At 35.9% G+C, this 15,036-nt stretch overlaps 1 protein-coding gene across 3 annotated transcripts; it reads left to right on the top strand.

The window, feature by feature from the left end:
* Positions 1-8,733: 8,733 nt before the first annotated feature.
* PPH (pheophytinase) lies at positions 8,734-14,047 on the top strand. Of its 3 annotated transcripts, none has more exons than XM_079037421.1 (6): positions 8,734-8,884; positions 9,242-9,945; positions 10,854-11,080; positions 11,503-11,694; positions 12,367-12,523; positions 13,711-14,047. In XM_079037421.1, the coding sequence occupies exons 2-6, from the start codon at positions 9,253-9,255 to the stop codon at positions 13,948-13,950; spliced, it is 1,509 nt and encodes a 502-aa protein (XP_078893547.1). In that variant the 5' UTR covers positions 8,734-8,884; positions 9,242-9,252; the 3' UTR covers positions 13,951-14,047. The 3 variants fall into 3 exon arrangements, with proteins under 3 accessions (XP_078893547.1, XP_078893551.1, XP_078893555.1); XM_079037425.1 differs by lacking the exon at positions 8,734-8,884 and adding an exon at positions 8,891-9,039; XM_079037429.1 differs by lacking the exon at positions 8,734-8,884 and adding an exon at positions 8,898-9,043.
* Positions 14,048-15,036: the final 989 nt, after the last annotated feature.

A 15,036-nucleotide genomic window follows, 5' to 3' on the forward strand; every position in this document is an offset into this window, starting at 1 on the left:
GGTGGGGTTGTCATACCTCATATTGATCTATGCATGTCTTCCTAGCTCTCGCAACATTAACGATTATAGGTATCAGGGAATGTCATCTTTAGTCAAGGATATTGGATGAATACTAATAGCTCACTAATGCATTGACCTTAGGTATTTATCTTTTATCTTTTATCTTTTATCTTTATCCTTACAACGGATTTCCTTTAATTATCATAATATATATTATATTTAATACTTATAACTTTAGATCACAAAATTATTTTGTATATATAAGTATTCACACACACACACACACACACACACATATATATATATATATATATACCCTAATTATGATTATTTGAAAACAAGATATTTTGACAGAGTAACAACTAGGTACGATGCATATCCCTATATTTGACCAACATAACTTCTAGGTATTACGTTTTCCTATGGATTTGGTCATTATAAAATATAGGAGATATCCCTTCCTAGACTATCAGGCATCATATTTCTTATGTATATTATCATAGCTTACAACTAGGCATAATATCGATAGCTACATTATCCTAAGGCTTTAGGCTTTATAAAATGATATGATATGTATAACTATAAACATATTTTGAGAAAACCATTTCATAAGCATGTATTACCCCCCCCCCCCCCCCATAAAATATTTAAAATAGTGAAATAGGGTCGTGTACTCATCCTAGTCACGTGAAACCTTTGACGTAGGTTAGAATCGGGCTTGGGACTCCGGGGACCGCAACAAAAGGTAGTAGCTTCGAGAAGAGAGTGAGAGTGAATGGGGTAGGCATGTAGCAATGGTATGCCCAACCTTTCTATTCAAAGTCATGGAATTTGGGTGTGTGCATTGCACATGAAAATCGTGGCTCCATCCAGAGAAAGCCACATGCCACGTCCCAAATTGGCCACGTCACTCACAATCTGCACAAATCTAGTGTCAGGTGCTCGGCATGCAGAGACGCGCACCTGGCATGTGTAACACTAATAAAAATTCACGCCAATTTAAAACTTTTTCAAACACTTAGAATTATATTAGTTTGTTTCAAAGTACTAATTATCAGAGTATCCCAGTATCAAATCATAGAAACCATAACAGCAGGAGGAGCGGTACGATCATGCCTTCGCTTTCCCGCGATCACCAGAGGTACCTGAAACATCAACTGAAACTGTAAGCCCGGAAGCTTAGTGATCTACCCCCAAAATACAAATGCCATATAGATATAACCATATCATATAAACATATAAGAAAACAGTAAATAGCAAACAACGTGCATAATGAGCCTTCAGCCTGACTGGTCTGCCTCACAGGCCTTCAGTCTATGTGGACTGCTCTCTGAGCCTTCGGCACATCTGGACCGCCTCGCAGGGCCTACAACCTATCCGGATCGCTCGTCGGGCCTTCGGTCTGACTAGCATACCCTCTTGGGTCTGTAGTATATCCGGATTGCCTTAGGTATGTTGGCCTTCAGCACAAAGCAGGACCGCGTCAACCCGACCACCAATCAAACAAACATGTGCACATTCATATCATATCTTATCGTAGTAACAGTCAACCAATCTAGGAGATCAAATAGCATATCAACATCCTATAACCAGGACACCGACCTACCCAGGTCACTAACATAGCATAATCCTATAACCAGGATATTGACCAAACCAGGTCGCTAAGCATAAGAATATCACCATCCTAACTACCAGGATGCAAAAACAATAAAAATATCATGTAATAATCCAGATACAAATCCATAAAGGGCCGACCTTGGTGCCTTAGACCCTGTTGATATAGTAAGGATAACTCACCTTTCAAGTGTTGCACTGAAGTGATAAGTTCAACTCTCGGATCACCAACACGAACTCCTTCACCTAAAGTTACCACATAATCCTTTTTCATTAGTTTCCAAACCACCAAAAATACCTCCAGAGATCAACTGGTCAACCCTTGGTCAAAGTCTACATCTACAGTCAAAGTCAACAGTCCATGTTGACCCAATTGGTCGAGTGTAATTCAGTGGCTCAACGAGTTCTTCCAAGACTCGCGAAGTTGTAAAATCCTAGGTTGACTCGTCGAGTTCCCCCATAACTCGTCGAGTCCATACGTGTCCAAAGGTTGAGAGAAACCGTAGCCAACTCTCCGAGTCTTCGACTGACTCGCCAAGTTCAAGGTAATCTTCAACGGACTCGTCGAGTTGTTCATCTAACTCTTCGAGTACATGGCCATCTTCATGTGGCTCGCCAAGTTGACTATGCAACTCATCGAGCCCCTTCAGACCTTCATCCATGAAGACACTTTTAAGCCATGCCAAGGTTCCAGATTACAGATCCAAGCTTCTAAGGCATGTTTATCACGTAAAGTTGCAAACTTTACGTGCATGCAAGGCCCTATAGGCTCTAAATGACCAATCTAAGCTTCTAATGGGGCTTTACACCTGAGGAAAGTCTCATCCTTGAAAGAGCTGCAAGCTTTATGGATTTAGAAGCCCAAGAGAGTTCAGTTCTGAGGTTACAACTTCAGATCTTAGCTTATACACAAGAAAAGCTTCCAAACATACTAGGAAAGCCCTAAAATTTTCCCAAAAAGAGATCTAGAAATGAAATGAGGTCAGGATAGCTATTTGATACCTTCCAGAAGATTCCAAATAAAATAGATTTTGGATCCCACAAGCTCTTTTTCCCAAATATCCTCTTCCAAGCTTAACAATACACAAATGGAACACACACACGCGATTAGGGTTTGAGAGGGACAAGAAGCAGTAAAGGGGAGGATCGGGGAGGCCAATGATCCTTTAAATATGGTGCAAAACCCCATGATTTAGGGTTTCATCTGCCAGCTCCTACTTGTCGAGTCCCTTCTTGGACTCGACGAGTAGGTCATTAAGACACGTGGACCAATCCGCTGCTACTCGACGAGTACGGAAACCAACTTGTCGAGTAGCCCTTGAAATCAAGAAACTTATATATATAGAATCAATACTTGAGAATCGAGGCGTCACAATTCTCCCCCACTTGAACTAGACTTCATCCTCAAAGTTTGTCATGGCGAACAGCTATAGATAGTGCTCCCACATCTCTGACTCTGGCTCCCAAGTCCACTCGGATCCTCTCCGATGCTCCCACTATACCTTTACCAAAGGTATCTCCTTGTTTATTAGAATCTTCCTCTTCCTCTCCAGAATGGCCACGGGCCTCTCCACATAGTTCAAGCGTTCATTGACCTGAATATCGTCCAACGATACTACCGCCTCTTGATCCATAATGCCTTTTCGCTACTACAAAACCTGGAAAGTTCTGTGGATTCGACTAAGCTCCTCTGGTAGCTCCAGCATGTAAGCCACCTTGCCAACTCTGGCAATGACCCTGAACGATCCGATGTATCAGGGACCCAATTTCTCCGTCTTCCTAAAGCGGATCACACCCTTCCAGGGTGAGACCTTCAGGAGTACCCTATCGCCCACCTGAAACTCCAACTCATATTGATGTCTGTCAGCGTAACTCTTTTGTCGGCTCTGGGCGGTCTGCAGACGCTGCCTAATCTACTGAATCTTCTCGGTAGTCTGCAAAACTACCTCCGTCTTTCCCATCACCCTGTGCTCGACCTCAACCCAACAGACTGGGGTGCGATATCTCCGTCCATACAACATCTCGAAAGGCGGGGCGCCAATGCTAGAATGACAGTTGTTGTTGTAGGCGAACTCTACGAGCGGTAGGTGGGAATCCCAAATCCCACTAAAATCAATGACATACGCCCTCAACATATCCTCTAGGGTCTAAATGGTATGCTCACTCTGACCATCTGTCTATGGATGGAATGATGTGCTAAAGTGCAACCGTGTGCCCAGCTTCTCGTGGAACTTTTTCCAGAAACAGGAGGTAAACCTAACACCCCGATCGGAGACAATGGAGACTGGGACCCCATGGCGAGCCATGACCTCGCGGATGTACACATCGGCCAATTTCTCGGTCGATGAACTCTCCCGTATGGCCAAGAAATGGGCACTCTTGGTTAATCGATCCACGATGACCCAGATGGCATCAAACCCCCTTGTCGTTCCCGGCAACTTGGTAATAAAATCCATCGTGATCTGTTACCATTTCCACATGGGAATCTCTAGGGCTGCAACTTTTCGTGCGGCCTCTGATGCTCGGCCTTGACCATCCTACAAGTCAAACACCTCTCGACATACCAAGCGATTTGTCGCTTCATGCACAACCACCAGTAGGTCAAACTCAAATCCTGGTACATCTTGGTGGCCCCCGGGTCAATAAGTGAGACCTATGAGCCTCCTTCATGACTGTCTGTCTGACCCTACCAAACATCGGAACCCACCCCCGACCGCATCGGTTAATAATCCCCGACTATCCTTCACAAACCGGGTGTTCTCACCCTTGATCCTTTCCAACTTCTAATTCTTTGGCCGCATGCCCTCGACCTAAGCCTCTCTGATCAAACTTACAAGCGGGGAATCCACTGCTATCCTCATACATATCGTTGGGGTAGAAGTCCCAGCTGACTTGTGGCTCAAGGCATCCGCCACCACATTCGCTTTACCGGGGTGGTAAAGGATCTCGCAATCGTAGTCGTTGACTACATCCACCCACCTACGATGCCTCATGTTCATGACTAATCCATGATATGCCTCAAGCTCTTGTGATCCGTGTAAATGGTACAACGGACCCCATAAAGGTAATGTCTCCATATCCTGAGAGCGAATACCACCGCCCTCAGCTCTAAATCATTATACACAAAATAGGATCACACAGACTGTCAAATGATGATTCTACCCTAAGTCCACAACCAAATAAGGAACAAGAAATGAGGCCTTTCTAGGGCTATACAATCCTAATTGTATACAACTTTGAAAGCATACACTTAGCAAATAACTGAGCCGATATCAATTCCAAGTAATACATAGCATCAAGTTCCACTAGGCTATAAGACATCACGTAAATCAGGCAATTCTATCATATGATTTCTGAAGGTATCCTTAGCCCTAATCTAGCATACAATTCTCATATCAAGCATACTACTCATAAAACATAAGTATGGATAATTTAAGAACCACTTACTTGAGTTCGGTTGATCGCACGCATGACACGCCTTCTTTTTAAATGAAATCCTTTTTAAAAGTTTAAATTCGTTTTTATTTAAGAAACACTATTATTTCCTCAGTCTGAGTTCTAACACACCTGGGAGTAGGTCCGAATCTCTAAAACCAAGCCTCTGATACCAACTTGTAACGACCCAAAAATAGTACTAAAAGTTTTCATTTAAAAACTATTAATTTCATTGATTGATTGTACCAAAAACCATCGACCATTACAATATTCCAAAACATCATAGTACAAATATATCAAGTACAAAAATCATATGGGGAGGATGTTATGTTATCACGCTGGACCCTTCCCTTTTGAATCAGAAGTACCTGAAACCATAAACATAAATTGTAAGCAGAAGGCTTAGTGAGAAACTAATGATAAAAAACCTTAGTCTCTTAACCCATTAAGACAATCTAGCACTTGCATGGAGAGAAACTCATGATAAAAAAACCAACTTTATGACTTAACACCTCTCAAAATCTCTAGAAGGGCAACTTAAATGCCTTGGAGTACCTTCTACTCACAAAGATCAAGTTTGGGACAAAAGGAGAACAACTTTGAGCTAAAACTAGATCCATAATATTTCTACACCAAGGTTGAAGCTTTTTACCTCCACAAAGGTGCACAAGGGGAACAAGATGCTGGATTCAAAGCCTTAAGTGAAACACCACAACGCCAATGCTCTTCCTTCTACTCCAAAAGATCCAAATGACACTAAAAATGGCTCTACAAGCTTCACAATGAACCAACACTCTATAGGGTTTCAAAATAAGGAAGGATGCTGAAAATAGCAAGGTGTATGTGGCCATAAATGTGTTTAATTAGGGTCAAAACCCTAAAATTTAGGGTCTTCACCCTTGTTGCGTACGCGCTACGTACCAGCATACATACAACGTACTAATGCAAACCCGGGTACGCCCTGCATACCCAAGTTGACTCCGAAATTATGAATTTGCCACAGGGGACTAATCTTGCAAATAAAGTACATCTCAAAGGTTAAAAATGAATACCTGAATAATAGATGTTACAACTATGGTAAAAATTCAACAATTAATATATTCATAATATGTTGATAGTGAATGGTGGAAAATGATTGGTATGAGACATGTTGTGTGGCTGTTTAAATGACTGATTGAGTTCTACAAAATATGCATGTTGTCATACATGTGTACTTGAGATTGACTCACTATGCTGATGTTGAAAACAATAAATAAATCTAAATGAAATATTATTCTCTTATAAGTCATAGCATGTTATAGATTAAAAAGTAAGTAAGATACGTACATTAGTAACATCAAGCACACATGGTTTATTTATTGTTTTCTTAGCTGAGGGTATGCAACTGCCCAAGGGATCACACCCAATGTAAGGGCACCAGACATCCTACTGTTAGGAAATGTCACCATGATCCAAATCTACAAAATTAAGATGTTAAACAACTAACAAACATAGTAATCTTATAATACTTTTTGCTTAAAAACTCTTATGAAAAGACCATGGACATACCTTAAATGCATAAAATAATCCATGCACAGTATAAGAAGGTCTACTAGTGAGTCTTGGGTGGCTAGGGTTCAGATGCCCCTCAATCTTATCAAAGACGATATACAATTGTCTGTACGTTAAATCCCTTATTACTATTCCCCATGGGTACTTGTGTCAACAATTAAATTTTACTAACTATTAAAAGAATCATTGATATCATATAGTAAATATAATGTAAATAACTTTATACATGTTAAACTCATCCAAATTAGAGACCAATGCAAAGTATTCATCCTGAATTGGTTGTCGTGTGTATCTTCCACAAAATCCGTACTCTAACACATATAACAAACATATTCGCACAACGTGTGATAATCTATGGAGTTAAGTATTGAACACTTGAATAACGTCAACAAATTTCATTGACTTTGAAACCAAGACAAATAGAAAGATACGTTGTCTGAACTGTGTCGAAGATGAAGTAGCTAAAAAAACTCCCCGAACGGCAACCCAATAAAAAGGTAGAAAGCTCTCCTATCAAAGAAATCCCGATAGTTGTCTATTAGGACTAGAAGCTCCTCCAACTCAACCCGAGGATGAGTAGTAGCATCCTTGCATATAAGGTAATGTCATAGTAACGGGTGACAGTCTACACCCATCATCATGTTAACATAAGCACCAAAACAAGAAGCCTTATACATGGTTGCACGTTGGGTGGGGGTGGGGGGGGGGGTGTAAACGGGCCATGATTTGCCTGCCAAGTTCAAATTTGTAGGTTGTATTCACAACCACTTCATATGTTCTGTCATGCTACAATGAAATGAATATAAATTAGGCCGGTGCGGCATGTTCTAGACTAAAAAGATAGTGTTCCGAACAACATTCCGCACTATAATGACTGTTTTCTAGACACCATTCCAGACTATACTGGTTGTGCTCCAGATACCATTTCGGATTCCGAAGCTATTCTATGTATTCCATATATGTTCTACGCATTATAAATTAGTTCAATGTATTATAGCTAAGTAATCACATCAATCTACACAAAAAAAACGAAACTTTCTTATCTTTAACATATAATCATACAAAGAATCCATACATGCCCATAAAAATTGAATCTCTTCAGCAATAGAAAAAAACATTATTTGAAATTGATGTAGTCTGCAACAAAAAGTCTAGAGTTTAAAATGAGGTTCGAAACAATAGGTCCAACATGTTATATATATAGACCTAGGGGTGAGTATAGTGCGGTTCGGTGCGGTTTTTGACCAAAACCGAACCGAAAACCACAACTTCAGTTTTTTGAAATTTAGAAACCACACCGTTCGGTTTTTATGCGATACGTTTTTTTTTGCAGTATTTTGTTAGTTTTTTTTTTTTTGTTTTTGTTTTGTCTTTTTACTAAAACTTAAGTAACCCAACGAGTTACTTTAACTCAGATGAGAAGTGTTAATCATTTAATAAAGATAAACTGATACCAACACTTCTTGATTTGAAATCAAATTACATAACCAATCATCCAATATGTTTCTAATGCTTGAATATAATACGAATTTAATATAATATTTGTTTCACAAATACATATGATAATATCAATTAATGTATTCATAAAAATTATACTATATCACTAGTATTCTTCATATTTAAATGGTAAAAAATGTCATAAATATTATTTGTTATTGTAAATACCACTGAATGTATGATTAAAAATATACAATCATCCTCCAATTGGATAAGATAGATATTTATATTTATAGAAATTTTAATTGTCATACGTTCTTAGTTCTTATAAATATCAACACTTAATATATATATGCAGTGCGGTTCGGTTTTTTGCGGTTTTTGCGAGACTAAAAACCGCACAACACCGAGTATTTTTGGTTTTTGCAAAACTAAAAACCGCACCGTTAGTTTTCATTTTGGTTTCAGTTTTTCGGTTTCGGTTTATGGGGTTTTTTCGGATTTTTCAACACTCCGAACAAAATGATCATATTTTTCAAAAATAAAATTATAAGCAGTTATGTTTTTCAAAAAAAAAAAAAAAACCACAAACGAATGATTAAAATCAATTTCCCAAATAAATATAAAATAAAATAAAAATCTAATGACCAAATAAGATAACACATCGACACATATTAGTCGGTTTGCGAACAACGACAAATATCATTGTCGTTGGTTTCATAGATAGCTTAAACTCACACGCCATTTCTGGGCATCAGTCGCAGTCTCCTCTGTCCAATTTTCCACCATACCTACACGTTATTCAAACCTTTTGCTTCCAGAAATAAAATTCCACTCACAATCGGAGGTAAATCCATCTCTTTTTTCTCTTCATTTATTATAAATTTATGCTTTAGTTTCATAGCAATCCGATTCCTCCTGTTTCGAGTATGAATGCTCTTTAATAGCTGCATAATTAATGCTCTGTTAAGTGCTAGATCCACTTCATAACTCCTGCTTATAGTAAGTATGTCTAAATTCACACCTAATTTTACTTTTTTGTTAGTTGGAGCTGTTGTTCAAGGAGTTAGATCATTCATATTTTGATTTCGATTAGATTTTTTAAAACTAATTAGCAACGAAAGTTTAACCGATTTCATATCCAAAAAGATGTCTGCTTTTCATATATTTGTTATGTTTTAACACAAATTATTGATAATTTCAGAACTTGTTAGTATGGAGATCATATCCAGTCATTCAACGCCATGTTATCATCTTGCAACTTTACGACATAATTTTCCCGAGAAAACCCTAGATTCTCATTCTCTCCCATCGAAGTTTTCAAGAAGAAGAAAACATAAATTTCTTCATACTTCTCTTCCATCTACCTTTCGCCTAAACAATTACAAAACTGTTCGTAAATCTACACCATTAAACACTCTGAAAAGCGCTGAAGGTGTTATCAATGGAGACGAAAGCCTAGAAAACGTAACGAAAAGAAGGCAACCAAATGTTTCAATACCCAGAGTTGTAATCCCAGGATTACCAGATGATTCAAAAGGCGATGTTAGTGCTCCTGTTAGGAGTGGTGAATGGGAATGGAAGCCTAAGTTTAAAATCCATTATGAAAGATCGGGATCTAGAAACTTGGATTCACCTCAGATTCTTTTTCTTCCTGGATTTGGTGTGGGATCTTTTCATTATGAAAAACAGTTGAAGGATCTTGGAAAGGATTATGGTGTTTGGGCGATGGATTTTCTAGGTCAGGGTATGTCATTGCCATGTGAGGATCCTACTCAGAGTAATGGTGATTTAGAAATTGGTAGAAATTCTATGTGGGGTTTTGGAGATGAAACTGAACCTTGGGCAGATGATCTTGTTTATTCTATTGATTTGTGGCAAGAACAAGTTCGGTATTTTATAGAAGAGGTAATTGCATATGATATGATATGATAACTAGTAATTGCATGATGATTATTGGGGAAAATATAGGATATTTTTATTTATTTAGCCACTTAAATATTATTCTATAGTGATACTTTCATTATTTTATCGATTTTAGCGATTTGGTCAGTGGACTATTAATATCATGATGATAATAAAAAGAGAAATCTTCGATAGAGTCCTAATATTTTGTGCTAGTTTACGGTTTAATCCCATCTTTTATTTTTTGAACAGAAAAGTTCTGATTATTTTATATTTTGTCCAAATTAACAAAACAATCCTTATTTTTTTCAACAGATTGTCATATAAAATTTAGATAATCGGGATTTTTTTGTTTAAAAAATAAATGTTGGGATTAAATTGAAAGTTCATTCTGTCATTTTGCGTTTTGCCTATTTAAAAAAAAAAAAAAAAACTGGGTTAACTGGAAAATGGTTTTTAAGAGGTCAAAATAAGTTAAATGGTTTAATCTGTACAAAAGGTCAAGTCAAAACATGTACATTGATTTAATCACTATATAAAATAGTTAGGTTCAGAAATCGATAAAATGATGAAAGTAAACATGTCTTTCTTTATTTTTCCCATATATATAAATACAAAATTCTTCTCTTCTATTTAGTGAAATGGTGAAAGTACATTGTTTTTTTGTAGTATAATCCTTTTATCGATTTCACTTACTTCACCAATATCTATTGTGATTAAACCATTATTCATTTTTAATCACTTAAAAAAATCACTTTCCCGAATTACCCATTTTAAAAAATAGCAAAACACAAACAAACACAATACAATTTCACGATATTATCAATTTAACCACTTAACTCTTAACATTTTTATCGATCAAGCTAAATTAGTGAGATTTTATACAATCTAATTTGATAAATATATTACAGGTCATCAAGGAACCGGTTTACATAGTGGGAAATTCACTAGGGGGATATGTCGCACTTTACTTTGCAGCATGTAACCCTAATTTAGTAAAAGGCGTTACACTACTCAACGCAACACCATTTTGGGGATTTTTCCCAAACCCTATAAGATCTCCAAAACTATCACAACTATTCCCATCAACCGGGACTTTTCCTCTTCCTCCACGTGTCAAAAAAATCATAGAAATTGTGTAAGTTGCTACTTACTATATACCCACAAACTATTTCTATTTTTCTTTTTAACCCCCTAAATGTTTAATTCTATTCAATAGGCCAATCAAAATCTAATGCGTTCACAATTACACCATCGCGAGCAATTTAAACCGGCAATAAATATGACTCGGCGTCTACGTGGCATATTTGTTCACATGATGTCCACATGGCGCTAGCCATGTGGACTTTTTTATAACTATATGCCACGTAGGATGCCACGTCATGTTTATTGCCGGTTTAAATTGCTCGCGATGGTGTAATTGTGAACGCATTAGATTTTGATTGGCCTATTGAATAGAATTAAATATTTAGGGGGTTAAAAAGAAAAATGGAAATAGTTTATGACTAAATAGATTCTAGCTTATTAAATTTTTTGAAATTTTTTTTTATATGTATATAGTTGGGAGAAAATAAGGGATCCTAGAACTATTGGGGAGATATTGAAGCAAGTTTATGCGGATCATTCTACAAATGTGGATAAGGTGTTTTCTCGGATACTTGAAATAACAGAACATCCAGCAGCTCTTGCATCGTTTGCATCAATAATGTTGGCTCCTCAAGGAGAAGTATCTTTTGGAGAGGCTTTATCTAGGTATGCTGTATGCACTATATAATATATAATATTTTATTTTATATAGGTTGCATTTGTTACACTGGATTTAACAAGTCATTTGAGGCTTTCTTAGATGATGATTGTGCCGAGGGTATTAACGTCTTTTGCACAAACAAAAGATCAATAGCTAGTCCCTGGAAAATGAGAGTATTGATGTTTTTGATTAACTATTATAACAGAAATTTGTTTCCTTATTTTGCTCTATATATTGACATTACTTATATAACGTTTGTCAAAATGTTATACACTGTTGATAAGGTTAATTCAAGCTGTAGTGTCTTTTTAGTTGTTTGCACTTTTGGTCCCTGTAGTATTCAAATAGATAAAACGACAAATCTGCTCCCTGTGTTTCAAATACAAAATGACAGAAATGGTCCTTATGTAAGAAAAATTACAGAAATGGTACTTCTGTACCAAAAGTACAGAAACGATCCCTGTATAAGACAAAATTACAGAAATGGTTCATCTGTAGGAAATAGAAGAAGTTACAGAAATGATCCCTGTGTAAGATAAAATTATTAGAAATAGTCCTTGTATAAGACAAATCTACAGAAATGTTCCCTATGTGCAAGACAAAATTAAAGAAATTCTCCCATTTTAATATTATTTATTAACATTAGTAATATTATTTGTTATTATTTGTAATTGTAGGTGTAAAATTCATGGCATACCCATATGCCTTATGTATGGAAAAGAAGATCCATGGGTTAGACCCATTTGGGGTCTACAAGTGAAGAGGCAATTGCCTGATGCTCCTTATTACCAAATTAGCCCTGCAGGCCATTGCCCTCATGATGAAGTCCCTGAGGTATGTAACTTTTTTTTATAAAATGCAAAAAAATAGCAATGTACTTATTTTTGGTCCTTGAGTATCACTTATTTTTTCAACTTTGGTCCCAAAAAATTTTCTCTTGCGATTTTGGTCCTTATTTTAGGTTTTTGGTGCAAAGACTATTTTTGGTCTGTAATTATAATTGGTTTTGAAATTATTTTATCAAAAATATAGTCATTTTACTTGGAACAGGGACCCAAAATGCTACTAAATCCTCAAAATAAGGACTGAAATTGCATGAGAACTTTTTAGAACACCAAAATTGAAAAAGGAAAAACATTTATACCCAGGGACCAAAAATGTAATTTATTAAACATTCTCCTCCATATCCCCCCAAAATTGAAAAGCAATAATAAGACTTAGGGGGTGTTTGGGATTTCTTTTCAAAGCAAAAAGTCTTTTTTATAAAAGTTCTTTTTAGGAGTAAAAAGTTAAAAGTTGGTTTTAAATAATGTTTAGATGAAATTTGTTGACTTTTGAATGCTTTTTACCTTTTAAAATGCAAAAGTCACAAAAAGATACAATTTCATGACTTTTGAAAAGCCTTCTTTTTCTTCTTGACAAAAAGTTATTTTCAAAAGTTTTTTTTTAATTCCCAAACATCTTTTAAATCTTTTAACTTTTTCAAAAAGCTAAAAGTCAAAAAGTTATTTTAAAAGCAATCCCAAACACCCTCTAAACATTTTTATTGCGATTTCTTAAATTTTCCAAAATATACCTTTTTATTTAGAGTAAATTACTGAAATTGTCCCTATGGTTTGGTCAAAATTGAACGCTTGGTCCCTAACTTTTTTTTTTTTGCACTCGGATCGTCCCTGTGGTTTGATTTTATTGCGTTTTTTGTCCTTTACATACATAAAGTTAGGGACTAAAAGTGCAATTTTGACCAAACCATAGGAAAGATTTAAGTAATTTACTCTTTATTTATTATAAAAAATAAAAAATAAAAAAAAATAAGTAAATGAATAAAACTCAGTCTTCTTCATGTCCTTTATGTCATTTTACGCATTTCAGTTGGCTTATTAGCTAGTTTTACCACACGCTATTTTTTATCAGCTAACTTTTCATCTAGCAGCTAGCTTTTCAGCTGATCCACCTAACATAGCCTAAATCTTCACTTTGTTTTATGCCTTAAAACTTTTTTTTGTTTAAATAATTTATAGGTTGTGAATTATTTATTACGCGGTTGGATAAAAAACTTGGAGTCACAAGGTTTTATTGCATTGCCTTTACTTGATGATGAAAGCGGTCGATATGATGTTGCCAAAGATTTAGAATACGTGAGAGACGGAACCAAAAAATCAGTGAGGGTGTGGTTTTATGGGTCCGAGTTTTCAATGTGGAGCAAGTTTAGTTCTTTTGTTAATACACAAATACAAGATTTGTCTTTTAAGTTGAGGTGATTGGAGATTTTTGGGCACATATATGCATATAATGTAATATATTGAAGTGTAGTATTCATATTTTTAGATGTATATAAAAATGAAATCAAATTGTTTATATACTATGCGACACACTGGCTTTCTAGGGTTATTTTGGTATTTATGTCTTTTGTACGAACCAGAGATCGAGTACGAGTCTTTGTATCACTTTTTTTTTTTTTTTTTTTTTTTTTTTTTTTTTTTTTTTTTTTTAAATCTTTGCATGTTTTGTTTTTAGGTAAACTAAAGAAGTCTAAATAATCTTGTATGTACAAAATGGAAATAAGGTCAATATGTTGGTTGGCTATTTTTTCTAAGTGGGATAAAAGTTCACTATTTTTGTCCATCATGTTATTCTAGTAAGTCCAGTGTAAACATACAGTTTCTTGTAGGGATCAGCTTTAGATCTGGACCCATACCCGGAACCGGTTTTCTGATATTATAAGAATCGGGAACCGGACTGCCGGTTCCGGTCCCGGTCTCGGTTTTTCGGTTATTTTTCAAACTAGAACTGGTTGAAATATTATAGATGATATGTTATCTTTCGGAGCTTGTAAATGATTCAATATTTAACCAAATTAAAACTTTTTATATTCTAAATTGAAGTACAATCACTAAATTACATGATGAAAAAAGAATCAAGTGATTCCACTTCGTATGAGTGAGTTATGCGTATTTTGAAAGCGAGACAGATCTCCAAAAAAAATGCTAAAACAGAAAATAGCAGCATTGATATGATGTTTTCCGGGGTTTATAACTGATTCAATATCTAACCAAAATATATGTTTTTTTAGTTTAAAATGAACTACAAACACCAAGTTACATTCTGGAAAAAAATTTAAGTAATTTCGACGTCATTTAAAAAATGAGACAGATTCAAAAAACAAAAAAAATAAAAATGCTAAAATAGAAAAAACGCAGCATCGATATTCTTTCTTTCAGGGCATGTATCGGATTCAATATCTAACAAAAACATATGTTTGTACAGTCAAAAATGAATTACAAACTCTAAATTACATGTTGGAAAAAAATCAAATAATTCCAACTTCGCATGAGTAAGTCATGTGT

Source organism: Lactuca serriola, chromosome 1 (assembly GCF_051521515.1).
Source record: "Lactuca serriola cultivar US96UC23 chromosome 1, Lser_US96UC23_V15, whole genome shotgun sequence".
Classification (NCBI taxonomy): Eukaryota; Viridiplantae; Streptophyta; class Magnoliopsida; order Asterales; family Asteraceae; genus Lactuca; species Lactuca serriola.

Bases quoted from the DNA above. Each gene is read 5' to 3' on its own strand.
- PPH (XM_079037421.1), top strand. From the start codon at position 9,253: ATGGAGATCATATCCAGTCATTCAACGCCATGTTATCATCTTGCAACT. The intron at 11,695-12,366 runs GTATGCTGTATG...TTGTAATTGTAG, and splicing joins TTTGGAGAGGCTTTATCTAG to GTGTAAAATTCATGGCATAC. The intron at 12,524-13,710 runs GTATGTAACTTT...AATAATTTATAG, and splicing joins CTCATGATGAAGTCCCTGAG to GTTGTGAATTATTTATTACG.